Genomic DNA, 26,196 nt, shown 5'->3' with positions numbered 1-26,196 from the left:
TGTCCTGTACAAATAATAGTGTTTGGGAAGCGGACATGGTGCCTGTCCAGGAGTGACTGAGTTTCCACACGCCTGCATCAGCTGCTCCTCATGGTCGGGGACGGTCCCGCTCCTATCTGACCCCCCCTGCCCTGCCTGAGGGAAAGCGCAGGGGTGAGGCGACACCGAAGGCGCCCCAGGAAGGCACCTGCCGTGAGGTGGGCGATGCCGGCGGCCGTGCCGCGGCGGAGGCGGCCCTGCCGCGGCGGAGGCGGCCCTGCCGGCCCGGCTCGGCTACCCGCTTGTGGGAGGAGGCCAGCCCGCCCGCAGCCCACCTCTACGCGCCGAGCCCGGTCCCGGCCCCTCCAAGCCGGTCCTAGCCTCGGTCCCCCACCCGCGCCCCTCAGGCCTCGGCGGTCCCGGGGCAGGGGCGGTGCGGGGATGCCGCCGGCGGCGCTGTAGCGCGGAGCCGTCCGCGGGCAGGGGCAGCGGAGACCGGCGCCAGCTCCTCCTTTTTCTCCGCCTCCCTCCGCGCCGGAGCGGGCTCGGCCGCGGCAGCCGGGGTGCGGTGCCGTGCCGTGCCGCCCCGCCTGTGCGATGGACTGGCAGGTGCTGACCAGGGAGCTCTCCCTCTACCTGGAGAGCCAGGTCCGCGTGGGGCTCTTCGGCTCCGGCGTGGGCTTGTCCCTGATCCTGGGCTTCGGCGTCGCCTACGCCTGCTACTACCTCAGCAGCATCGCCAAGGTGAGCGGGAGGGCGGCGGGGCGGGCGGGCTCCGCAGGTGTCCCGCCAAGGGGGCACCGTGCTGGCGGGGACCGTCCCGCGAAGGTCACCCCGACCCACCCCCCTCAGGGGAGGCAGCCGGCGTCCTTCTGGCGTGGGGAGCGGCGGCACCTTGAAATGGCCGGGCGAGGGGCAGGGCGCTGCGCCCGCCTCGCCCTTACGTCCCCCGTCCTTCCTCTGGAAGTGCCGCTCCGTGGTCCCGGCTGGCCGAAACCCCGCTCACCCCCCGCACAGGCCCGTCTCCGCGGCCGGGCTGGGCCGCGCAGCGCCCCCCGCCCGCCAGGGCTGTTGGGCCCTCGGTGAACCGCTGAGGCGTTTCCTGCGCTGGGGCCTCGCCGGTCGCCCCCGGGGGCCGGCCGGCCTGAGGGAGCGTCCGTCCGGTCGTGCCCCGGCTGGGAGGGGAAGGGACTCTGGCCTCAGGCGTCCCCGAAACGCAGTTGTACCAGGGGGAGGGCTTGGCTGGGGGCGATGGTCTGGAAACGGGGGGCCAGGAGCGCTCCTTCCACAACAAAAACCCGGCCTCTTCGGTTTACTAATGGGGCACGTGATAAAAGTAGTTTGCTGCCCTTGTGTCTGCCTTCGGTACCATTATAAATACCTTTGGAGCCACTATTGTGTTTTGGGCGCTAGGACACTCTTGTACATCTTCTCGTCAGTAGTGGTTTCACAGTTAAATTAGGCATTCGCAAATCACTTGGATACAGTGAGCCTGGTCTGACCTAAAGTGGCCCCATGGTGAGAACGCCTTGTTGAATGCTTAATCAACTGAAAATACGCATATCAAAAGATCTATGACTGCTGAAGACGTGTGTTGCCACAGACCTTCACAGAACTGCTGAGAACATAGCCTTCCTCTTCATCGAGAAGAGGATAGTTGACTTTGGTCAGAGGAGAAAAATGAAGGGTCAGGAGGACATGCCACTGCTGCTGTGTATGTGTAACGGTTTTCTTCAAAGCATCTGTTACTGTCCTATTAATGCTTGTGTGCTGGAGAGTCAGTGTAAAAGAGAAGTTTAAGAAATGTTGTGGCTAAAACGTGAGACGTTAGGTATACAGGGGGTTCCACGTTAATTGGTGTACAAACGGAAGCTGGAAGAAAAATCTCTGTATACAAAGCATTATTAGAGAAGAGTAACCAATGTAGTTGTGCATCATAGTATGAGATGCGAGGAGGAGCATCCTACCAGGTTAAAATAGGTACTGCAGTTGCACAAAGTACATAGATTAAGTGTCATTTCTGTGCGGTGCAAGAAAACTGATTCAGTAAAATCTTTCTCCCCTACTGTGGGACAGTGTGGGTTTGATTCTTCAGTGAAAGGTACAATGCTGGTAAAAGTAGAGCTAGACTATCATGTTATTAGAAATAGGTAAGGAATTCATAATGTTTAGTTGGTTTCACTTTTCAGTTGGGCATTTTGGCATTTCGTTTGGTTTTGTTTTACTTATCTCTTTACTATGAAAGGAAAAAGCATTGCAAATGATTATATGAACAAAATTAGTTTACTGGGAGGGGGTTTTAAAAAGCTTTAATTTCTTTCTTTCTTTCTTTGTTAGTTTGTTTTACATGAATGCCCATGCCTGACTGTAGTCTCTCTCCCTAGAAACCCCAGCTGGTGGCCAGCAACGACCGTTTCTGCCGCTTTCTTGAGGAATATTGCCCTGTTGTGACAGAAACTTATTATCCCACAATTTGGTGCTGGGAAGGTCGGGTGCAGACACTCCTGCGTCCCTTTATCACCTCTAGACCCCAAGTACAGTACAGGAAGTAAGTGCCTTTCTTCTGGAAAGTGATCGATTCGGTAGCCAGCAGTTACCTTACTCTGATGGTGTCACAGCTACTGTCATTGCTCAAGCTTGTGCCCATTTTTTTGCTTTATGCCCACCTTTACAACTCCATCCTAGGCTTGGAACCATCTCTGTACTGGATTCAATATACAGTAGGTTTAAAAGGTCAAGGTTCCCAAATGGCCCTATTTTAGCTCAGAGAGTTTTGGAGCACTGAAATATTGGTGACAATATAAGAACAGACGTGGTTATATGTTCACAGGATCACACAATGGTTGAGGTCGGAAAGGACCTCTGGAGGTCACCTTATCCAACCCCCCTGCTCAGGCAGGGCCACGTAGAGCTGGTTGTCCTGGATTGTGTCCAGACGGCTTTTGAATATCCCTAAGGATGGAGACTCCACAACCTCCCTGGACGGCCTGTGCCAGTGCTCGGTCACCCTCACAGTGAAAAAGTGTTTCCTGATGTTCAGAGGGAACCTCCTGTGTTTCAGTTTGTGCCCGTTACCTCAGGTCCTGTCACTGGGCACCACTGACGAGAGCCTGGCTCTGTCCTCTTTTCACCCTCCCTTCAGGTATTTATACGCATGGATAAGATCCCCCTGAGCCTTTTCTTCTCAAGCTGAGCAGTCCCAGCTCTCTCAGCCTTTCCTCATAGGAGAGACGCTCCAGTCCCTTCATTATCTTTGTGACCCTTTGCTGGACTCTCTCCAGTATGCCCCATGTCTCTCTTGTACTGGGGAGCTCAGAACTGGACCCAATACTCCAGGTGTGGCCTCATCAGTGCTGAATAGAGGGGAAGGATCACCTCTCTTGACCTGCTGGCAACATTTCTCCTAACGCAGCCAGGTGACTGTTGGCCTTCTTTCCTGTGAGGGTGCATTGCTGGCTCATGTTCAACATGGTGTCCACCAAGACCCCCACATCCTTTTCTGCCAAGCTGCTTTCCAGACGGTCAGCCCCCAGCCTGTATTGGTGCATGGGGTTTTTCCTTCCCAGCTGCAGGACTTTGCACTTCCTCTTATTGAACTTTGTGAAGTTCCCGTCAGCCCATTTCTCCAGCCTGTTGAGGTCCCTCTGGATGGCAGCACAGTCATCTGGTGTATCAAATATTCTGGTGTTTGGATGCCATTGTTTTGCAAAGGTCATGCAATCAGTGTATCTGTCCATTGAATCAACATGTTCTACCTTAACCGTAGCATGGCCTCATTCGGGCTTGTTTCAAATATATAAAACTTCTGGTATTTTCAGAGTAACTTTTACCTGTGGGGTTTATGTTGTGTTCTTTGATACCTAAATTCTAAGAGGGAAAAAACTTACATTTATTGTTTGTCCTCAGCTGATCTCTCTCACACAGAAATGAGACTTAGTCTGGCAAATGAGGCATTTGGCACAAGACCTAAGGAGAAGTACTTTTATGCGCCGGAACCTGGATGCAGCACAAGTTGTTTCAGCTCTGTTTGCGTGGTAGAATAGATTTAGCATTTAGCAGCTTCCCTTAGTTTTAGTAACTAGGAAACATTTCAGTGGTATGGCCATGTCCACTTTTTCTAGCCCTTCTTGTATACTCTCTATTTCAAGGTTTGTGAGGGAAGAAACATAGTTCCATGGGGCAATGCTTATTTTGCACCATTTGAGATTGTGTTGGCAGCACAACCAGCATTGCATCTACTTTCCATTACTGAAAAAGGGCAAAGCTGAGCTAATGAGTCCAACAAGGCTGACGAGCTTTAAAATCTGGAGTAGGTGCTATCAAGACTTTCAGATGAAAAATCAAATGCAAGGTAGGCTTACATTTTGGTAGTTCCTATACCAACTCTCTCGTACAATGTCTTCATTGCCAGAGAAGAGGGAAGATGCTGTATGTTTCTAAAAAAAGACTGAAACCTTCTTGTCATTGTTAAATGCATGCTTAGCTTCTTGGGATGCTACCGTATTTGTTGCATTCTTAAGATACATAGTTTAAGAGTGCATTCTAGCAAAGTTTGTGGAGATACAAGGTGAAAGATACAGTAGTGTGTGTTCGTGTTCTGCATGTTTAAAACAACAAAGTGCCTTCCATTATACACGCTGCTTCTTTGGATGAAGAGAAAAAACTGTGATAGATGTTTGAGACATTGCCCAGAGTGCTATCAAAAGATTCTCAGATAATCCAAAGGAAAGCTACAGTACACAAGCATATGTAAAATAGAAGGCAATGCTAAAAATCACATTAGTTACGAGCTTCCAGTCCATCAGCAGCAATTCATGAAAGGCCAACTCTTCATTTGCCGTAAATGAGAATTGCTCCACAAACTGACTCTAACTCATGTCAGCTGGAGGCGTGGCTCTTTCTGAATGGTAAACATGCAAACAGGCCTAGTTAGGTGGCACTTTGAGTATTAAAACATAATTAAAAATGCAGAATTCATACCTGGTACTTTGTACACTGTAAGCATTCTTAATAGTATGCACGTATTTTTCAATCTAATCAGTGTTGTCTTGAAATGTGCCTTTCAGTGAGCTCATTAAAACAGCAGATGGAGGACAGATTTCGTTGGATTGGTTTGATAATAATGACAGCTTATATTATCCGGATGCCAGCACAAGACCCACTGTCCTGTTATTGCCTGGCCTGACAGGAACGAGCAAGGAATCCTACATACTTCATATGATCCATCAAAGCGAAATGCTGGGATATAGGTACTGTTGTATTTCATTGCTAGTATTTCACTTCTTCTAAGATCAACTATAAGTATGTATATGTATAAGACGCCTTCCTAAGGCAAAAGAGATCTGAAGACATTAGTTTATGTAAGAAAGTATTATTAATAATAACAATAATGATGATAATAGTAGAATTATGTAACAGGCAGTACATTCAGAAGGGCAGTTTTAATATCTACAGACATGCCCTAGAGATTGCAGTGAAAGCAAGCTAAGTCTGCATAGGCTTTTGCTGCTGCTTCTTAAATTATAATACCAGTATTTGTGTTACCTTTATACTTTCTAGAGAAAGGGTTTGTATTCAGCTCCAAGAAGACTCGTGTGGATGGGTTGCTGGCAGCAGGCCTCGGAGGAGGTCAGCTTCTGAATGCCAAAACTTCTTGATTGAGCAGCCTCAAATTCGTGACTGCAGAAAGGGGAGCTAGCCTGCTATTACTGGTGGTGGTTAAGGAAGAGGTTTGTCACCTCTTAATTGTCACTGCTTAATTTAGTTTTGTTATTAAGGCTTCTGGTCAGAGTTGGGTAAAATAAGTGGATTAGTTGATGAGTAGATTCCTTTATGTAATCATATTGCTGCTGCTGTGCTTTAAAATAAGTTGTCAGTGTTCCAGGGTCTGTATTTGGAATATTAAATTTTGTCTTTGCAGATTGGCTTCTGGTACTGACTCTAATAAGTTCTTCAAATATGTATATGTGAGCGTTTATGTACGTGTCTGGCTGTCTGTTCTCTGGAGGTGTGGATAACTGCTTTACTAATTACGAAAGTAAAGTAGCACTTTAACTGTTCAAAGTACTTGTAAAATCAGTTTAAAACTTATGGTAAAAAATATCAGAGGAGGAAAACTCTCAAGTCAACAGCTTCTTACTGTTAATTTTTTAGGTATTCCCGAAAGAAATATCTGCATTTGATCACCTAAGAAAATAAGGTATAGCATTAAAAAGGAGAGCTTTAGGTCAGATTTCAACAGAATGCTATAATTTTGTTTTTAAACAGCAACATTTGAGAAATACTGAAAAAAGTAATTTTTCATGCCTTTAACCCATCTAAAATATGTATATTTTATTTAACAAAATTATTACAATGAGATGGTAGAAGAGTAATAGAAAAGTAAGATGTATTAAGAAAGCATAGATCCTTAAATCAAGGTAGAAAATTCAGACTCTCACCAACATAAAGAGAGCAGAAACTTCTGCTATACTGGACAAAAAAAATTCGCATCCCCAGGAACCTGCAACTTAGATGCAGCTGTCATTATAATTTTGATTTGGCTCATTTCTTGCTATTTAATACAATTGTGTAGCTTTGGAGGGTGTCTACGCATGGATCTCTGATGTTCTCTTTCAGAGCACTGCTTTATGCTCAGCCCTGCACGGGCAGAGCTTATGGCTCGTATTTGGCCAGCTCAGAGTGCAGGCAGAACAAGTTCAAGTAAACCCTGGGGCTCTCATCCTGTAATGTGACCTTGACTGGCAAATCACAGAGCTCAATAGAGTCCCACTGACTTCAGTGAACTTCATTTTGGTATAAAGGTTATTTCACACAGGTCAGACTTTAGGATCTGTAGGACTGTAAATATTTATGTGCTGAACTTGTTCGAACAACTGGCTTATTTTTCTTTATGCATTTTCAATTTTGTTCGTGTTTTAGTTGTCTTTTTAAATGAAATGAACAATGTGTGTAATTGAATTTACTTTCTCAATTTTTAGATGCGTGGTTTTTAACAATCGGGGAATTGCTGGTGAGGCTCTTTTGGTAAGGATGACTGCTAAGATAAACATCTCTCACATATAAGCAGTATATATAGAATCATTTGTGTCTATTTGTACATCTGGATTTAAATGAGAGAAACTCACAGCGTATGTTGAAAATGCAGAGAAGATAATCTAGTTACCTGGTAGATCAATCAAGCACCAATACTCATCTTTTATTTTAAAATTGAGAGGCCAACTAGTCAACACACAATTTTTGTGAACATTTCATTTTAGGAAATAATTTAAATAATTAATATGTGTAACATTAAAATGAACAATCCTTAAACTTTTCTTTTGAAAAATGCTACAGTATCTAAAATGCACACATCCAAGAAATTCAGTTCAATCAATGCAATTTTCTCCCATTGTTTTATCATACAAATTCAAATATAAGCAGTCGTAATTACTTTCGCAGTTGCCAATGTGAGTTTAATATAGATTTTGATATGGTTAAAAAGTTGTGCCAGTAAAATTGATCCATATTATGTGTTGTTGAATTAATGACCCGGATTTATATGGATAGCCATATCCTAAAAGTTAAATATGTCCTTGTGTTTTTCTCAGCAATTATGACACAAACTCAGCTACAAAAGACATCTTTTGTCTTTGGGACAGACATATCACGTTTGCTTAGAAATAACTGGCAATTCCACAAATGCCACAGTCTTGAAGCTAAACGTTTTCTGCAGCTAGGGACAAGGCATGATGAAATATTGCTGAATAAGCTTTGTTTCTTCATATGCATTTTGTTGACGGTTCTGCAGCTGGAATGAATGTGCATAATACTCAGTATTGTTTTGCATTTTTTAATCCCCTGGTCTCAAACTTTAAAAAGCTCAGAAAGTTTTCCCATAATCAGATAAAGCATTTCAATGTAAATATTGACATGTTAAGAGTAGTTTTCTGCATACTTTTGGAGATGGATCTACAAAGCAGTTTTGTGACACACAAAGTCCTTATTGATGAATTTCTGAATCGTTAAGAGAAAAGTTCTCTTGTTTGGATGCATTGTGTGTATTTTACTGTAATCGGATTTACATCTTTAAGCTTTATAAGATCTCACTGTGAAGCAAACCAGCTGAAATTATCACATTTTCTGCAAAGGGGTTGCTACATTTTAATATAAAATCCCTAGTTAATGAGTTTGAAGCATAGTTGAGCACCACAGTAGAAATTAGTCATGCAAGTAGTTCTTTTTCTAGTCTCTTTAAAGATAGATTCAAATCTACACCAAATAACAGCTATTTAAAGAATCAGTTTTAAAATGCTGTTCTCATTTGTTATTGAAAGTTGTTGTGAAGTTTTATAAACTTTTATTCAAATACACTTTCATTTAGAATACATTAGACCCTGGTTACCAAAAATATTTTTTTTTCCTTGTAAACTTGACAATTTAATTAAAATAAAACACATTCACACTGTTCATAATTAGTGGGGTGTAAAACAGTGAAGAGTGATTCATGTGAATGAGAACTAGAAATGCAACATAAATGGAAATTAAAAACTTCTTCAGTTTTATTTATCCAGATTTAGCTTTTCTTTCCTGCTTTTTTTATCTTTGACTTCAACATTTCAATATTCTCGTTAAATGTATTTTAAGTAATTAGTTTCATCTAATTAAACTTGTTAAAATTGCCCACAGATATCCAAGCTGTTTAACTGAAAGCAATTTAAAAAAAACTCTTAAAATACTGTTGCTTCAGGCAACAAATAAGTTCCATTAACTCCTAATTAAGTATTTTTATATTTTTAATGTTTATACTGAATTTTGGCAGGCCAGTCACTACCTATAGTTAAGTCAAGGTCACTAGCATGTTAGTAGCAACTCTATAGTTAAAAGCTCTCTTTTGCTGTAGATGAAATCTAGAGAACACTAGTAGAAAAAACCCTCATTTTACTGTGATTCTTATTGTACCTAAAAGGACTTATCTCCCTTAAACTGCTCCAGATAGATAGTCCCCCAGATTGTGACCGGTAGCAGTTGTCTGTGCAGGTGAGGCTCAAAAGCTGTGCTTATCCTTCAAAAGCAAGGAAGGGCTTATCCAAATCTCAGTGATATCAATGGACATCATTCCAAGTCTCAATTCAAGATGTGAAGAGATGTTGATGGTAGATAGAGAAGGGACAATACATGTGTTTTGTTGCTTTAGTTAACAGAATATTTTAGTGAATTAGGTAAATGGCACTGATGAATTTATTTATCTATTTATTTGCTTGTATTGTGTGTAGAATCTAAATATTGGCTACTTTCCAAATGCTAGCCAACAGAACTTGAAATCTAATATTTTCTTTTGCATTTGAATGTGGTGAAGATGGTAAAATTGTCACTATAACTTTCTTTTCTGTAACTTGCAGGCTTTATGGTATGTTTCCATTTCCTCAGGGTATTTTAAAAATTTTGGTGCCTATCTACTTCTATCTAGTTTAGCTCATTGCTGTGTGTTCCGATTTCGTCTAATCACCTGGAGGTTGCAGATACTGAAGATATTTGTCACCTGTTTTATTTCGTAATGATAACAAGTATAACTCCTTCCTCCACCTCCTTGTGAAATGCTGTGAGTTTCTATTTGCCATTTAGCACAGTTTCACGATAAATGCTAAATTTATCTTGTTACATAAATGATCCACTGTTCAGTTTGCTTTGTCCTTAAAGGATAATAGAAAAGCTGATGATGGCATTTTTCTCTCTGACTTCTTACAGACACCAAGGACTTACTGTGCAGCTAACACAGAGGATTTAGAGGCCGTTATTCATCATGTACACAACCTGCACCCCTCAGCTCCACTCATGGCAGCTGGTGTTTCTATGGGAGGGTAAGGTATTATGTAACACAAGTCTCAGCTTAACTATGATCAGAAAATAAGACTGTTGCAGCCTGATGGTAAATTGTTACTCTGCAATACTTGCCTTAGTTACTGAACTGCAACTAACTTGGGTCTGTCTCCAACGGTCAATATTCAAAAGACTTTCAGAAACTTCCTCTTTGAGGCTTTTAGCTCTGCATCAGGGGAGGTCAAAATTGGACAACATTCAAAAGTTGAAGGGGGTGGAGAACACTGACAGACAGATTGACAACCAAACAGGTGGGCAATATAATCTTTGGAAACTATGGAGGCTGTCTTTGGAACAGAAGGATAAAGAATAGGAACTAAAGCTAACATACCATGTTTCTTAGCAACCTGTGGAAATTACAAGATTTATGTTCGCTCTGTTTGGGTTCTGCAGTGTGTGGGTAGGTGAAGCTGGAAGAGATGTGGGTATTTGCTCTGTCTGGCTCAGAAGCAAGAAGTAGTATTGTTGTTGAAACCAGTATGGGTTGATATAGCATGTGGTATTAAGACTTGGTGTGTCCTGGCTTTTCTCCAGAAAGCACAGCTAGAACAGACAACGATAGCACAGTTGCTTAGAAAAGTAGCTGCTAGAAGCTAGAAGAAATGTTCAGACAGCCTCTTTAACGAAAATTGTAGGAGAGAACTTCCATTAGAAATACTGCAGACACAGTGGTAGCTTCCTGAGACTTCCCTTCTTTCTGATAAATTTTATGGAGGGTGGGCAGATATATCCCTGTATATTGACATTAATCTACTAATGATTTGTAGGAGCTTTGGGATAAATACAGATTTGTTCAAGAAATATAGTTATTGATAATCAAATAAATAAGAAACTTGGAAGCCTTTTAAATCAGGACAATCTTTTTCCATTCATGCTGCTGGGATTTTGCCGGTGTCTTCAGTGTGAAGACACATGAATCTTTCCAGTATGCCAGTGTCTGTCTTGCTGGGAACCCCAAAATTGGGCACAGTACCCCAGATACCATCTCTTAAGTGCCAAATAGAGGGAAATAATCTCTTCCCTAGACCTGCTTGTTTTGTTCTTACTAACAAAGCACAGCATGCCATTAGTTGTCTTCATTGCTGCAAGGGTGCATTGCTGAGTCACGTTCGGTTTGCCCAGGTCTTTTTCAGCAGAGCTGCTCTCTGTCCAGTCATTAATCTGTCCTAGGTGCAGGACTTTGCATTTGCCTTTGTTGAACTTCATGAGGTTTCTGCCAGCCCATTTCTCCAGCCTGTTGAGGTCCCTCAGAATGGCAGCCCTGTCTTCCAGTTCACCGGCCACTCCCCACAATTTTACGTGCAAGCTTACTAAGGGTGCATTCCCTCTCATCATCCAGTTAATGAAGATGTTACACAGTATTGGCCCCAGTGTTGACCCCCTGAGGAACACCACTAGTAACTGGACCAACCGCTCCAGTTGGACTTCAAGTTCCTGATCACAACTCTCTCAGCTTAGTGGTCTAGTCACTTTTCCACCCACATTGCAAGTCAGCTATTCAAACCATGTCCCTCCAACGTGGCCACACAGAGACCATGGAAGATTGTCAAAAGCCTTGCTAAAGTCAAAGTAAGCAACATCCACTCCTTTCCCCTAATCAACGAAGGCAGTGAGCTCATCATAGAAGGCAGTCAGGTTGTCTTCAACCTTGGTAAATCCATGCTGGCTGTTATCAGTCACCTTCTTTACCTTTACATGCTTGGAAATAGCTTCCAGAGGATATTCCCAAAGCACTGAGGTTAGGCTGACCAGCCTGTATTTCCTCCTCCTTGCCGTTCTTGTAGATGGGTGCCTTTTTTTCCAAGCATCAGGAATATCCCACAGTTGCTGCAACCTTTTAAAAGTCATAGAGAGCAGTCTCACAGTGACTTTAGCTGCTTCCCTCTGGAGCTTTGGTGCACCTCACCTGGTCCCATTGACGTGTCTATGTCCAGTTTGCATAACTGGGCCCTAACTCGATCTTCTTCTGCCATGAGTAATAATTCACTCTCCCATACCCTGCCACTAGGCACAGGGAACTGGGAGGCCTGAGAACAGACTTCAGCAGTAAAGACAGGGAAGATAGGTAGCCTTGGCTTTTTTACAAATCTTTTGTCACTAGGTTCCCTGCTCTGTTGAATAGTGATCCAAAGAGGGAATGAAGGCTGGTCAGCCTAACGTCAGTTCTTTGGGAAGATCCTCTGGAAGCCATTTCCAAGCACATGAAGGATAAGATGGTGACTGGACTCACCAAGGACAAAGCATGCCTGAGCGATCTGATTGCCTTCTATGATGAGATGTCTGGCTTCACTGATGAGGAGAAGGGAGTGGATGTTTTTTGTTCTGAGCCTTTCTTTGTACCAAGAAGACTTTCTTGTTGCAAAAGCCTTTTTCTTGTTGTCCTGCATATCCCTTGCTAGTTCCAACTCCAGCTGAATTTTCATTTTCCTAACTGCATCCCTGCATGCTTGGGCAGTGACTGTTTCTCCCAGGCAGCCCTTTTTCAGCTTTAGGACACTTCCTTCTTGAATTCAGTCAGGAGTTTTTTGTTCCTCCATGTGGTCTTCTGTCACTCTTGCTCAACTTTCTGCATATCAGAACGTACCACACTTGTGCTTTATGTTCAGTTGTCCTTAAGGTCAAACAGTTCTCCTAGACCTGTTTGCCCATCAGGGCTGTCACACATGGGATTCTGCCAGCCAGATCCCTGACCAAATTAAAACCAACTCTCTTCAAGTGCAGTATTGTAATTCTGCTGCTTACCTCCGCCACTCACTTTTGATCTTAAAAATCCACTGTCAAATAATCTCAGCAGTCAAGACTGTCTTCCCATACCTGACGTGTTCTTCCTTACATGTGAGTAGCAGATCCACAGAACATTGCCTCTATTTGGGTCATTGATCATGTATCAAAAGATTGTCCTCGATACTTTCCAGAAATCTCATCTCCTTGTGCCTTGCTGTTGTTCTAATTGATGTTGGGATGGTTACAGTTCCCCGTGCCTGGTGATTATGAAGCTTCTTTTAGCTCTCTAAAGACTTGGACTCTCTAATTCCTCCTCTTGATCAGGGGGTCCATAGCAGACACCCACCATGATATCCCCTTTGTTAGCCTCCTCTCTGATTTTTTGACCTATTAGCTCTGAACTGGCTTGTAACCTGCACCAGGCCAAAGTTCTGTGCATTTAAATGGCATCTTTGTCTAAGGTGCAAACCCTCCTCCTTGCCTGCAAGGCCAATCCTTCATGAAGAGTCTGTTTGCATCCATCATAGCATAGTCTTGTCTGCCTGTAAGTTCTCCATGTCTCTGTGATCCAATATCCTTCTTCTGTGATTACACACAGACTTCTAATTCCTCCTTTAATTTTTTCCCATGCTGTGTGTTTGTGCATGTGCTAGCACATGAGATGGGCCACAGTCATGCTGCTTTCCCAGGGAAGTGTGAGAGCCTCCCCCATTATGCTATCCCTTGAGTGCTTCATCAGGGCCTGTCAGGTCTTTGCTTCTCTTCAGGCTTTGTACTTCATCCCTTGGCAAACCTAGTTTAAAACTTTTCTTCACAAGGTTAGCAAGCTGGTTGGCTCTTACCTCACTTGGCATGCTCTCTCTCCCCAGCTCAGGCTTTTTTGCATGCAAAACATGAAATAACATGATGTATCGCAAAAATATGTTTCATTGGAAATGATGAAAGCCAAAGAAGCATCTGCAGTAGAGGCTTGTTTCAATGATGAGATAAAGATTTAAAGCACAGTAGTTCTTTGTGGGTAACTTAATGTGTGATGCACCATTACACTAGAACTAAGAAGCCCAGGATGTAGTAGGTGAAGAACCAGGTTTTCAGTGCTGAAGGTGCAGAAGAAGCTAGCCATTCTGCGACTGGTGCAAAAGACCAGTTCGGCCCTTAGTGTCATTTCTGTCCTTGGCTTAACTTAGTTGTGGTATCGTAAATAGTGGCAAAGTCTTTTAGTGTGGCACAGGGGATCTGTGTTGTGTTCCTGGCTTTTACCTCACTGCCACCACTGGATGATTTGAGGCAAGATATTCCACCTTCCTCCTCCAATATGTTTTTAAAGTCCTGAACCACAAAGAGAAAGCATATGCTTAATTGTACAGAAAACTGGAAGAGTCTCTAATCATCCACATGGGGACTATTTCCATGCTTTGAAATTAATTGGAGCACTTGCATGTTTAAAACTAAGCAGGAGCAGAGATCTCACCAGGGGCTTATTGTGAAAATCATCGACTTGTCCTATCTTACAATAGTTTTTATTATCTATCCCTTTTCAAAATTTTCTGAGTAGCCAGTTTATCTATATAGGACACATTTGCCCAATTAAGAAGAAAAAAAAACATTCACTTCACAAAGATGTAAACGTAGATGAAAGCCCACTTGTTCTACTGATCTTCAGTATGTATTATTTTGGAAAGGGACTTTGTTTTCTACCATAAAGATGCCTAAACTTTCTCTCTACCGCATATATTCTGTGAATTCTGTTAGAGAAGTGGCTTATTCTACTACTGCAACTTTTTTTTTTATTGGTTTATGGCTCAATGTTCTTACAGCATATAGACCGGTGACTCACATGTTCCTCCTCTTCTGTGGGTGAGAGGGAACATATGCTATCTAACTCCTATATGTGCCACAGGTGACTTTCCTCATTGAGTTCAACTGTGTGAGCTGATGGGCCAAGCCCACTCCCAAGTGCTGTTTGCTGTTCTTTTCCTGCTGGTTCCTACCAACTGGCAAGTCTTTGGTAATACCAAAGACTGGTTTCGTTTTTGCACTGCTGTCCTGTGATCTGGTAGGAAGTGCACGGGGATAAGACCTCTGTGATGGCAGGCTGGTTCATGATGCCTTCGCTAAAGGTTTCTGTCTTCTTTATGTAGTGGTAGATGAAGTATGGTAGGTGAAGCCAGGGTACAGTGTGTTGGTGGTCCAGGGAGCTGTATTAAGTTGTAGAACCTGTAATGTTTTGAGTTAAAGGCTTGGTATTAAAATGCTGGTTGTAAACTTCAGGGCCTCAGGCAGTTAAGTAAGACTTAGAGCTTTTCTGTTAGTATTTTCCTTTTACTCTCTTCCTGCTATTTTAATTTTTCTACATTTGAAGGGTCAGGTACTGGTGAACTTGCCCCCTTTTTCAACTCAACTGTACATCAGCAGTAGAGACTGTAAGTTGCAACTGGTCAGAAAGGCAAGACTTAAGCCATTTATTTGGCTCATAATTTTGTTTTGCTAGTTTTATTCATTATCCAACACTTCAGTCTTTACATACTTTGTGTTAAAGAACAGCTGTGTTCTCTCATATGTGTGAGGTGGGGTAAAGGCATTTACCTTCAACTCAAAAGACAGCTTCATAGTGAGGCAGGCATGCCAGGGGCAGCTTGCATTTGTCAGGCACACTGATCAGATTTAGCAGATCAGGAAGACCAAGAGCTTGTAAACCGGTAAAACTTACTAACAATTTAGGAATACCTGTTCCGTGAGTAAGATACATTTATTTGACCTTTCCTCCCTTTTAGTGATATGAATAAGACTAGTACATCTCTATTTATTTCTAAATGCACTCCTACCCACATCCTACACAGTGCACTCAGTTCGTCTCTGACAGTAGAGAGAGAAAGCAAACTTCATGAGTCATATGTTGATTACATTGACTACCTTTTAAAAGTATTAGGCACAACTGTATGGCTGATAGAAGAAACTATTGAAAAACAGACAAAAGGTGGCTGATTGTTATATTTGCCTTAAATTGAAGCAAACAATTTGATAGTATCTATGTTTCTGTTTTTCATTTCTGTTTGTAGCATGCTTCTTTTAAATTACCTGGGCAAAACTGGCAGAGACACTCCTTTAATGGCAGCTGCAATTTTCTCTGCGGGTTGGAATGTTTTTGAATCTGTAGAATCTCTGGAGAAGCCACTAAACTGGCTTCTTTTCAACTATTACTTGACTACTTGTCTACAATCCTCTATCAGCAGGTGAGTTGCCTTCTAAACTATTTAGCAAGGTGGAAGGATGTTAGCGTGAGATCTACAGCAGGTATAATAACATTGGCAAAATTAATGCTGTAACAACACTTCACATAGCTGTTCTGCGTGCATTCTTCCTTAAATTTTGAAATAAAGGATCTTTGCAAGAAGTATTGTCACCAGTGTGACTAAATTTCTCTGCTTCTCAAGGGACTTGGCACAAGACCAATGTACTTCTGTATTTACAGATGAAGTGAATGGATTTTTTGATTTTTACACATGCACATATTGACTTTGAGTATATAAGTATATATACTAATTCTTTTAATTCAGCCTTGACTGCAAAAGCATGGAAGGGACTAGTTGATCCTTTGCTTTGCAAAATTAGGGCGTATTCGGTATTCCCAAAAATTTAATTCTCTTGAGTTCTCTTGTCTTTGGCATCTTTCTCATGGCTTATGCAGATTTTTAGTATGTTGCTGGATGTGCCTGTGTATGAATGAACACTTCTGCTCTTGGATTCCAGACAGATTTTTAATAAGACAGAAGATTAAACCCAAGCATGTTCTTGTTAGGGTGTTATTTTTCTAAATGTATCTGTAAAGCAGAGGACTTCTACATATATCTGTTTATATGACAAAAACCAAGCCCTCTAATTTTTCTCTCTTTCATTTTAGGCATCGACAAATGTTGGAGAAATTATTTAATATGGATCTCGTGATGAAGGTATGTGAAAACGTTACTTCTGCTTTAGCTGGATGCTGTTTTCCAAATGCTGACATGGTTCTCTATTTGAATTCTGTACTTCAGGCTAGAACTGTTAGAGAATTTGATAAACAGTTCACTTCAGTCATGTTTGGCTACCGTACAATTGATGATTACTATGAAGATGCTAGCCCGTGTCGCAAGCTGAAGTCAGTAGGAATTCCAGTGTTATGTCTAAACTCTGTGGATGATGTTTTCTCACCAGGTCATGGTAAGTTTTGGCTTTTTAAAATATATTTATCTGTATATGCAATCATTAAGACAAACTACATGGGTCTGAGAATGCACTCAGACCTATGTGTGGATGTGTATTTAAATGCTACTTGTACATACGATCAAAACCTCCAGGGATGGATCAATCTTGCAATTTACTTACAGTGTTAGACACATATAAAACAGCTGATGATCATAGAATCATTTTGGTTGGAAAGGACCTTTAAGATCATCAAGTCCAACTGTTAACCTAGCACTGCCAAGTCCACCACTAAACCGTCCCTAAGCACCACATCTACACTTCTTTTAAATGCCTTCAGGGATGGTGACTCCACCATTTTCCTGGGCAGCCTGTTCCAATGCTTGATAACCCTTTCGGTGAAGAAATTTTTCCTCATATCCAGTCTAAACCTCCCCTGGCACAACTTGAGGCCGTTTCCTCTCGTCCTATCATTTGTTACCTGGGAGAAGAGACCAACACCCACCTCGCTACAACCTCCTTTCAGGTAGTTGTAGAGAGTGATAAGGTCTCCCCTCAGCCTCCTTTTCTCTAGACTACTGTTCCCTCAGCCACTCCTCATAAGACTTGTGCTCTAGACCCTTCATCAGCTTCGTTGCCCTTTGGACTCATTCTGTGATGGAGAGACCTGATTAGTACAGAATGCAGAAGCACATGGGGTGGCAATCATTAGCCATTAGTAGACTCTTTACAGTCAAAAGAAAGAAATATGCATATTTAGGGTGTGAATTATCCCACTGTAAGAAAGATATCAGATATATTTCCCTCTCAGAAGCACCCATTTCTAGTCACTAACTATCAAGAGAGCTTATAATGAGGAACTTGGGTACAGATATCTGGATTGTAGACATTCAAAGTTCAATGAAAGTGAAACCCAGTATTTTTTTATTGCCATTTTTCAATCCAGTCCCTACAAAGAATGTCTGGGAGTTGCTTATTTTTCAGATGACTTGAAATCCTCAGCTGTTGTTGCTCATGATCTCAGTGCCACCTCCAGTGTCTGGAAATTAAAAGTAAGAAAAAATGTAAGTTAGTGTGTAGGCCAAATTCTAGGGTAAGGGAAGAGATACAGACAAGGTGAGCTCCTAGAAGGAGGCATGTTGAAATTAATAAGAATCTAACTAGAACATGAAGCAGATAATGGAAAACAGAGTTTTCAGCCTTTCTTCCTATTTTCTGCCAAACATGATCATTATGAACGTTTTGCTTTTGATCTGAAGATCAAAATCCTGTTGCTAACTGTCTTAAAAAGATATGCTTATTCCTGCGGTCTTCTCTCCTGAGAAGAGAGGGAGAATAAAAGTTAGTGTAGGAGAGAACCACTATAATGAACAGCTGATTGAGGGGACGGTCTTCAGCAGTGAACACCTGACACCTTTAAATATGAAGTTCATACACTTGATTTATTTCAGGGAAGTGTTCTTCTGCCACCACAAGTCAAGTGAGATTCTCGTAGAATGAGTCACAAAACCAAAGTGAGTAGGCAAACAGATTAGAATGACAAACAGAAGAATGAAGGAATTGGAAGAGATTCTGTGTGTGTATGTGTGTGTAGTGTTTGTCTGTGTGCAGATGTACAACATATACAGAAACACGCACACACTTACATTACTGTTTACAGTTTGAAGACCTGTTAGAGACAAATGTAACATGAAGAGAAAAGAGCCACTCCAGTAGAGTGCACTAGAAGAAGGCAGTCTGATTTCCTCTCCTCTAGAGCAAAAAGCACCCATGCTATGCATGAACAATATAAAGACGTGACAGCCAGCTAATACGAGGGAAAAAACGGTGACACTGGATTAGCCTAACTACCTATCTCTTACATTGGCAAAAAACAGAGGCTTAAAAAAAGTCGGATCTGGGCAAACATAGCAGTACTCCTCCAGAATACTGCATCCACCTTCAACAATTTGCAGTCCAGGAACTTTCTGAGCCAGAGTTAGTCCCTTTGGATTTACACTAGCCTCTGTGGGATTATATTTTTTTTTCCTTGAAATTGGCCAGTTGCTGTTTCTGTTATAATCATATAATGTCCAGGAAATGAGAATGGATGGGGCTGTGACCATAAAATCTGTGTCCAAATATCAAATCTTGCTAGTGATTCTGAAGATAAATTTTTATGGGTCTTATGACCCCGAGGATGACTTTCCCCATAGTACCACAAGGGGGGTGATCTGCTGTGCGATGCTTCTGCCATTAAGTATCTTAGAGAGGATTTAGCTCTAGCTCAGTTTGTGGTTTCTGTTCTAAAGTGAAGTGGCAGGAGTAAGCTTGCTAGTTAGCACAAGTAACACCAGCAGTGAACCAGACAATGTGCTTCTGTCCCTGGAGGATTCATTAACCTTTTCCAGTCTATTACCACAGAGACTGGGACCTTTGTTAACTAGATTAAAGCTAGTGCAGATACTCCATCCCCTTGTCTCTTCATTTGGGAATATAACCTCCAGCTTTCAAGAGCCAACCATTGACCCTGACCCCATGAAATTCAATCTAAACACAAGAAAACACTTTTTTACTGTGCAGGTGCTCAAACACTGGCATAAAGAGGTTGTAGGGCCTCCATCTCTGGGGATACTCAAAACCTGATTGGATACAAGCCTTGGCAACTGCTCTAGGTAACCCCTGCTTGAGTAAGGGTTGGACTAGATGATCTCAAGGTCTCTTACAGCTTCAACAGTTCTGGGATTGTGTAGTTTGACTAGCCAAAAGATTGAGTCCCCTAGAGTACAGCTGTAGCAGATCTCTCCTCCCTTGGAGCTGGTTTTTAAAGGAAACACAGCTCTTGGTGATCAGTGGATTATGGGGATCGTCACTTGTGTAAGATTAAGTATCTCACCTATTGTTAGAATGCCTTAGAAGTCTTGCAGTGTGGAGAGGGGTGAGGTAGAGCAGCATGAGGACTTGAAACAAGAAGTGTTAAGAGTCTGTTGTAATGACTGTCCATCCTCTCTTAAACTCTGACCCTAACCAGCCTTTCTCCATGGAAATATTGGAGTGCTTAGGCATTCATTTATTCCTTCTTCACAGAGTTAATGCTGTTGGCTGTAAACCGTTGTCCTTGTGGTGCCGTTTACCTTAGAAAGGGCCACCAGGACAATGTTGAATTTCAGCTAATAGCATGACTCTGTTATGTGTGTCTATCCTTGGCTCCTTTTTTTGTTTGTGCTGTGCACCCTCAATGTGAAAAGTTGTGCTGGCAGGAAACATAGGGCACCCTGATTAGCAGCCTAGAAATTATGGCTGTTGCCATCAGTTATTGGAGTTCATTCCTCTTGACACTTTTGCAGGCTGTTTTATGTTAGCAAACATAAAGGGCTGGTGTAAACTCTGGGAGGTGACTTTGTTCTGGCAACTGGCTTGTTTTTCCTGACTTAAAAGCGTGTGGACACATGTACGCCTGTGGCAACCAGAGGCGGTTTCCACTCACAACTGTATAATGGATTCAAAGCCACAAAATTTCTTCTCATCCAGACCCCAGTCTTTTATTGACTTTGGGGACTGGTTATTTCATGCCTCATCTCTCCCAGTAATACCTACCAGCCTCTAAGCTACGTTCCACCTCTGTTGTAGATAGCTGTAGTTTCCGACAGCTGGGAAACAGGCCTAGAAAACTCATTAGGGAGAAAGCTGTGCCAGAATTCCTTTGTGTTTAAGTATCCTTTTATAAAGCCAGACACATATATCTTTCTATAAACAGAGCTCGGGGGATGCAAACCCAAGTCTGCTTTGTCACTACACAATATGGACCTGAAGAGAGACTTTCCTTAAAAAGTGCAGATGCTGTCTCTGTTGCCTCTTACTACCTGATTGCTTCTTCTGATGTAGCTTTTTGGTACACTTTGTACTTCCCAGGAATTATTTTTGAATATATTCTGAAAATGTGCCCTTTGATCTCAATCCAGTATTAGGAAGAATCAATTTATTTGCAGTCCTTCCTTAATGGTGCTGTTTAAAGTTCATAGAGCTTGGCAGACGATGTATCTGTAGTTTAATTCTGGAGTGCAGTTCTCATATTGCGTAATACTAACTAATGAAAACAAATGCTTTCTTCATTGCATGACACTTCTCTCACCATAACTAATTTAAATGAGCCCTTGCTTCAGGAAATATGTAATATAACCAAGTCAATCCCTTTTATTTTGTTAAGTGTGAAAAATAAATCAAGCAGATGGAATGATAGCATTCATTATCAGTGTCACACTTTTCATCTGAAGTGTCATTTTTCTCCTCAGAGACTTTAAGTAGCATATTAGGCGTCCGACTTAAATTTCACTATACTCATGCTTAGCTAATCGCCGCTGGTGAGTGTTGTGCCCAAGCTGAAAGGCTGCCCTTGAAGCTAGGTACCATACCAGCTCCCTCCTGATCCACTGTGCCAAATAGCGCATGTTTGAAGCTCAGTTATACTTTTTATTGAACTCTCTGAGCCTTTTCTGTCCCTCTGAATCCAAACTTGGAGTAATTGCCTTAGGTGTTATTTTGCATCCTGTTATGTAAACAGCACCATTGAATGAAGTTGTCTGGAGAGACCAAATGGCCAAGGAATGCCAGACCGATAACAGTTAGGGTAAGAGTTTAAGGAGCAGGGAGAAATCAACCAAACAATGGAACAGAAAGTCTGACAGCAGTGACTTATTTAAGGCAATGCTGCTTCACTTGTATGTTTTCCTATTGTTCTTTTTTAAAAAATACTTTTTGCAAAGAATGTACAACAAATGGATTTTGAATGAGGTAATTCTGCACGTGTGTATTTACATTGTGGTTCTGTGATCACAAATAACAGGTCTGTGCCTGCTGGATCAAACAGCAATACAGATTTTGGTCAGTAGAAACATAAGTACAAGGTTATATGTAGGCAAAAATGAACAGTAGTATCCTTTGGCATGCCATCCTATATCCTAGAGTGCATCACATCCAGTGCTCCATTCGTCTGCCCTTTACATTGCAGAATTTGCTCTGTTGCATTGTGGGTTTATTTGTGGATGGCTAACAGTCCCTAGAAACAGCCATGAGAAAAGTACCACACCACTGCCAAGCAGCATTTGCATTTTGGCACTGGAGAGCAACACCAGCATTTCTAAATTCTTCTCCTGAGAAGCTGCAGATCAAGAAACTCTGCTGGGGAGTCATACAAATGGTGATCCAACTCTATCAAGGCTGACTATGCCAAGGGCAGGCTCTCCTGCTCGTGCACCTACTAAAAATCCTCGCTGCAGATGGAAGCAAATGACTGCATATTCAGCACAGTGCTGCAGCTTGATAACAGCGATGATCTGTGGCAGAATTCTGCAGTAAACGTGTCTTAGTTAGAATAGGGAGAACTTTAGGATGGGGAAGGTGACATTCGTAAAGACCTGTGTGTGGCTCACACCTTACCTGGCACAGAAGATAACCAGCATCCTAGTGCTGGTAGGCTTCTGGGAGAGAGCTGCTGTAGCTGTTTGGAGGCAGGCAGCACATGGCACCCGCTACAGTATTGCAAGTCAGTTTGGGAATGAGTAATTAACCACCAGCAAACTGATTTGGGAGGTATAATTATGCTGGTAACCTCTGAATGACAGATATGGAGAGGTCACAGTGAGCTTTGCCTGTAAGGGCTTTCCCAGCAGCGTTGGCACAGCAGAGGACACATTCACTGTCATCTCACTTCCACACCCCCAGCAACGCACTTTCTCGGCAAGAAAAGATATTTCTCTCTATGCTTTTATACTAGTCTGAAAAAGTGAATGACCATCATGTCTTTGCACAATCTTAGCTAGTCAAGAGGTGTGTTCAGGCCAGGATGCAGCTGATCCTGAAGCCATGAGGATTGATGGAGTTCTCATGTTATCTCTTGATTCTTGGAGAGCAAATCTGTCTCTCCCCATACCCTTCCACAGTCTGATCCCCACTTCGCTGTCGGGATTCTGTTTAACACGGCCCATGCGCTACTAGAGGGGAAAGGAGCAGATGGCTTGGTAGAGAGAAATGGGCAAATTCCCATGCAGTCGGCAGAAGCTCACATGAATCGTAGCCACTGTCTCTGTATACTGCAGTGTGTTCATCCACAGAATCCAGGGGAGCTGGATCAGAAATTCCTGGGCAGATTAACTGAGGCAAAACTCCAGACGAGTGCTGGCTGAGTCTGGAGTCTGAAAATGATGCATGTGTTGGATTGCAAGAAATAACACATTGTTTTCCGCATCTCTTGTTTTCAGCCTGTGTTATTTCCCAGTCAAGGCTGGCAGGCCCTAGGCTTTTATTTCATTGACTTTTCTTTTTAGTCTTGCCTCAGTATTGCTTTAAAAGGCCCAGATACTGCATATAGTATTGTCAATTTTCCAGCTGAACAAAGGAAAAGTCAAGGACTTTTTGTAGAGGTAGTGAGAATCATGGTTTCCTTCACCTAGTAAAGAATCAAAATCACTTACTAAATGCTGGAATCTATAAACTACTTAGATGCACGCAGCTTTGACAGGAGGGAAAGAGTGAAACAAATGAATAGTGCTGAGTAGCACAGAATCTCATGTACTCTGCAAGAGAATCCCCATTGCTCTCTGGAGCTCTGTCTGTGCTCCATTCAGGGCACAGTCAAGTACCTTATGTTATGGGCAGGAACCTTATAACACAGCATTCATAAAAGACACTAACCCTGCTATGGATACGGTTGGTTTAGCATCCATGCTGAGGCCCCGGAGTGGAACAGAGCATGTTGTTCCAGGCACTGCTAGTAAGGACCTCTGAGGCGCAGACTGCTCCCCTGACTCTGCAGGTCCAGTGCTTCTGCCCTCATCTATTTTAAGTTGTGCATCTGTTCACCACAGTCATTGCATTCAGGATCTCATGTGATGTACTCTGGCTGGGGGTCTTTCTTTGGCTAAGGAACTGGTGCTGTGCTCTTACTCTAGTTGCTGAAAATGAAGGCAAATCGGCATCTGAAGGACACAGCAATGAGTCTGCGAGCACCCAAATGAAAGTCAGGAACTCACCTATGAAGAAGGTAGTGATAGGCAGAGATAATGATTATTCAAGGATGATGACCTTTGAAATAGCAAATGTATAAAGGGGTAAAGGAAAGCAGGTTCCTAGAAATAGGGGTGGGAGGGGACATGTCTCTGAAGGAAGTTCAGTCAGAAAGGGATGTGGACAGCTGAAGCCTCCAAAAAGGGAACCTGATTAAAAATCTCCCTTCAAAAATACTTTAAAATAAATGAAGCAGCCAACAAAAATCCTGCAAATGACTCGCTGCTTTGTGTTGTAGTGCCAAGGCCTTTTTACTTTAGCAGTGTATGACCTAAAATCAGATTTATTTTCTTGTGAAATCATAACCTTTTTTAGACTACTCCCTTCTGTCTGGACAAAGCGTGTCTTGTTTTGCTGTTGTTTTTTCTGTCAACCCTGAATAATCAAAAAATCTGCATGAATTTTTTTTCCCTTCCATGAAGTTTATTATTTGAAAACTGGAATTTTAAAAGGCATTCTTCACTGAAATGTATTGGGATTTCTGCTTGTTCAGTATATTTAGCATACTTAAAACTCCAGAGGAATTCGCTTAAGTAACTTAATTTTTATGTCAGGAGCACAAACACTACAGCTCCATAAAGCTCCACTGTTGTGTCAACCAGTTCATGTGATACAATAGTGTCATCCCATCACACTGAAATGCCATTAGTAAAGTCATATACATGTCAGGCTGCACTAACTGACCTTTATTTTCCTTCACAACGGGAACTGCTCAGGTGATAGCATTGATTAAGCCACACATTTATGTGTATTCAAGATAAGATCCACTGAAGGCTCCCTTTCCGCGCATTTCAAGATCAGCACGTGTCTCGCGTGTAGTTCACTGATGACTTTAAGCTAACTGTAGGCTGTCCCTGAAAGGGCCACCTCACCGCAGTCCTTATCTGACTGTGCCTGCCGCTGTTCATATATTGGCATTAACACGGGGAACCAGATCAGGAAGCTGATCCAGCTGAAAAGTAGCTCAGCAAAAGAAAAATCCTTGTAGTATCTGGTCTAATAATCTAAATTCCAAATTAAATCATTTTCTAGCAGTCACTATTCAGTAGAGAACCACTAACCTACTGGGTGAGACGGGGCAGCTTCCTGTGTCCTTGTGCGGTTGTTTGCCTTCCTCTCTTTCTGTTTCCCACGCTTATTTAGATTATGAGCTCGTCAGGGCAAGAACCGTCTCCCAGTGTGTTTGCATGGTGTGGTCTAAATGTGCAGGTGTAAGTGTATGGCAAATCAGATATAATAATGATAATAACCCAGGATATTCTTTAATATTAGCTGATAGGATATCTTACAGACAAAATCTTATCGTGACATCAAAGGTTGTGTGTTTGGAGTCTTCTACAAAAAGAATAGGATTCATAATTAAGGTCTGAGTTCCTCAGTTTTTCCAAAGCTGAATATTGCAACACAGGTTAAAAACTACAGGCTTTATTGTCCTTTCACTTATACTATTCATACCAAATTGTAAATATGCATTAACGTGGGTGCTGTTCCATCAGTGGGACTGAAAGAAAGATGAAGCCCAGTGATTTCTGAAACTTTTACAGCAGCCAGAAAAATCACGTGGATAATGTGAGTTAATGATGAAGAGAGAAATGGTTTTTAACACAGCTACAGTTCTACGTCCTGTGGTACATTTAAGCATACGTTAATGTTGTGTATATTTATTCATATATAATATGAGAAACATTTAAGAGAAATTATTCAGTGGTTGGCATTTCATACAAGGATAAGGACTTAAAACTTTTTCTCCCCCCCCTTTTTAGCTATACCAGTAGAAACTGCCAAACAAAATGCAAATATTGCTTTGGTTCTGACTTCGTGTGGAGGCCACATTGGTTTTTTGGAAGGAATATGGCCAAGGAAGTGCACTTACATGGACAGAGTCTTCAAGCAGTTTGTGCAAGCTATGTTTGAGCATGGAAACAAAATCTTTAGCATGTAGCTTTGGACCAGTATTATTGCACAGTGGCACGTTCTGACAAGGGCAGTTAAGCTTAATGCACAAATTTTAACTCCTGTAAGCCAGCAAATGGATAAAGTCCATTACTACATGCAAAAATATTTTTTGCCTAAGATTTTGTAGCAAGAAACTAAATATTATGTTGTCACTTTTATATTTATTTTTAATATGCCTTACTAAGAATGATCTTAAATGAAACAGCATTCTGCATACATCAAATTGCACTTAACCAAAACCATCAAGTAAACAGATTATAATTCCTCAGGATTTTAATTTAAACCAGTACATTTTTAGGAGACTTAATTTAGATGGCTTTTAATAGAAGAATGGTAACACTCAAAATAGCATATATTATCCTGTCACACAAAGTACAAGCTGGCCCATTCCTTAGGGCACTGACGGTGAAAATCTTAAAATATGAAAACAAAAGGAGGAGGGAATACAAAGAAGCA

General features: G+C 42.0%; 1 protein-coding gene across 1 annotated transcript; it reads left to right on the top strand.

Annotated features, from left to right (window-relative positions):
- The first annotated feature begins 576 nt into the window (after window positions 1–576).
- On the top strand, window positions 577–25,726 carry ABHD3 (abhydrolase domain containing 3, phospholipase). Its single transcript, XM_068396597.1, has 9 exons — window positions 577–723; window positions 2,364–2,527; window positions 5,046–5,228; window positions 6,960–7,005; window positions 9,706–9,818; window positions 15,621–15,794; window positions 16,463–16,511; window positions 16,596–16,761; window positions 25,548–25,726. The coding sequence occupies exons 1-9, from the start codon at window positions 577–579 to the stop codon at window positions 25,724–25,726; spliced, it is 1,221 nt and encodes a 406-aa protein (XP_068252698.1).
- Window positions 25,727–26,196: the final 470 nt, after the last annotated feature.

Source organism: Nyctibius grandis, chromosome 3 (assembly GCF_013368605.1).
Source record: "Nyctibius grandis isolate bNycGra1 chromosome 3, bNycGra1.pri, whole genome shotgun sequence".
NCBI lineage: Eukaryota > Metazoa > Chordata > Aves > Nyctibiiformes > Nyctibiidae > Nyctibius > Nyctibius grandis.
Note: the sequence above shows the minus strand (reverse complement) of the source record. Positions and strands in the feature narration are given on the sequence as shown.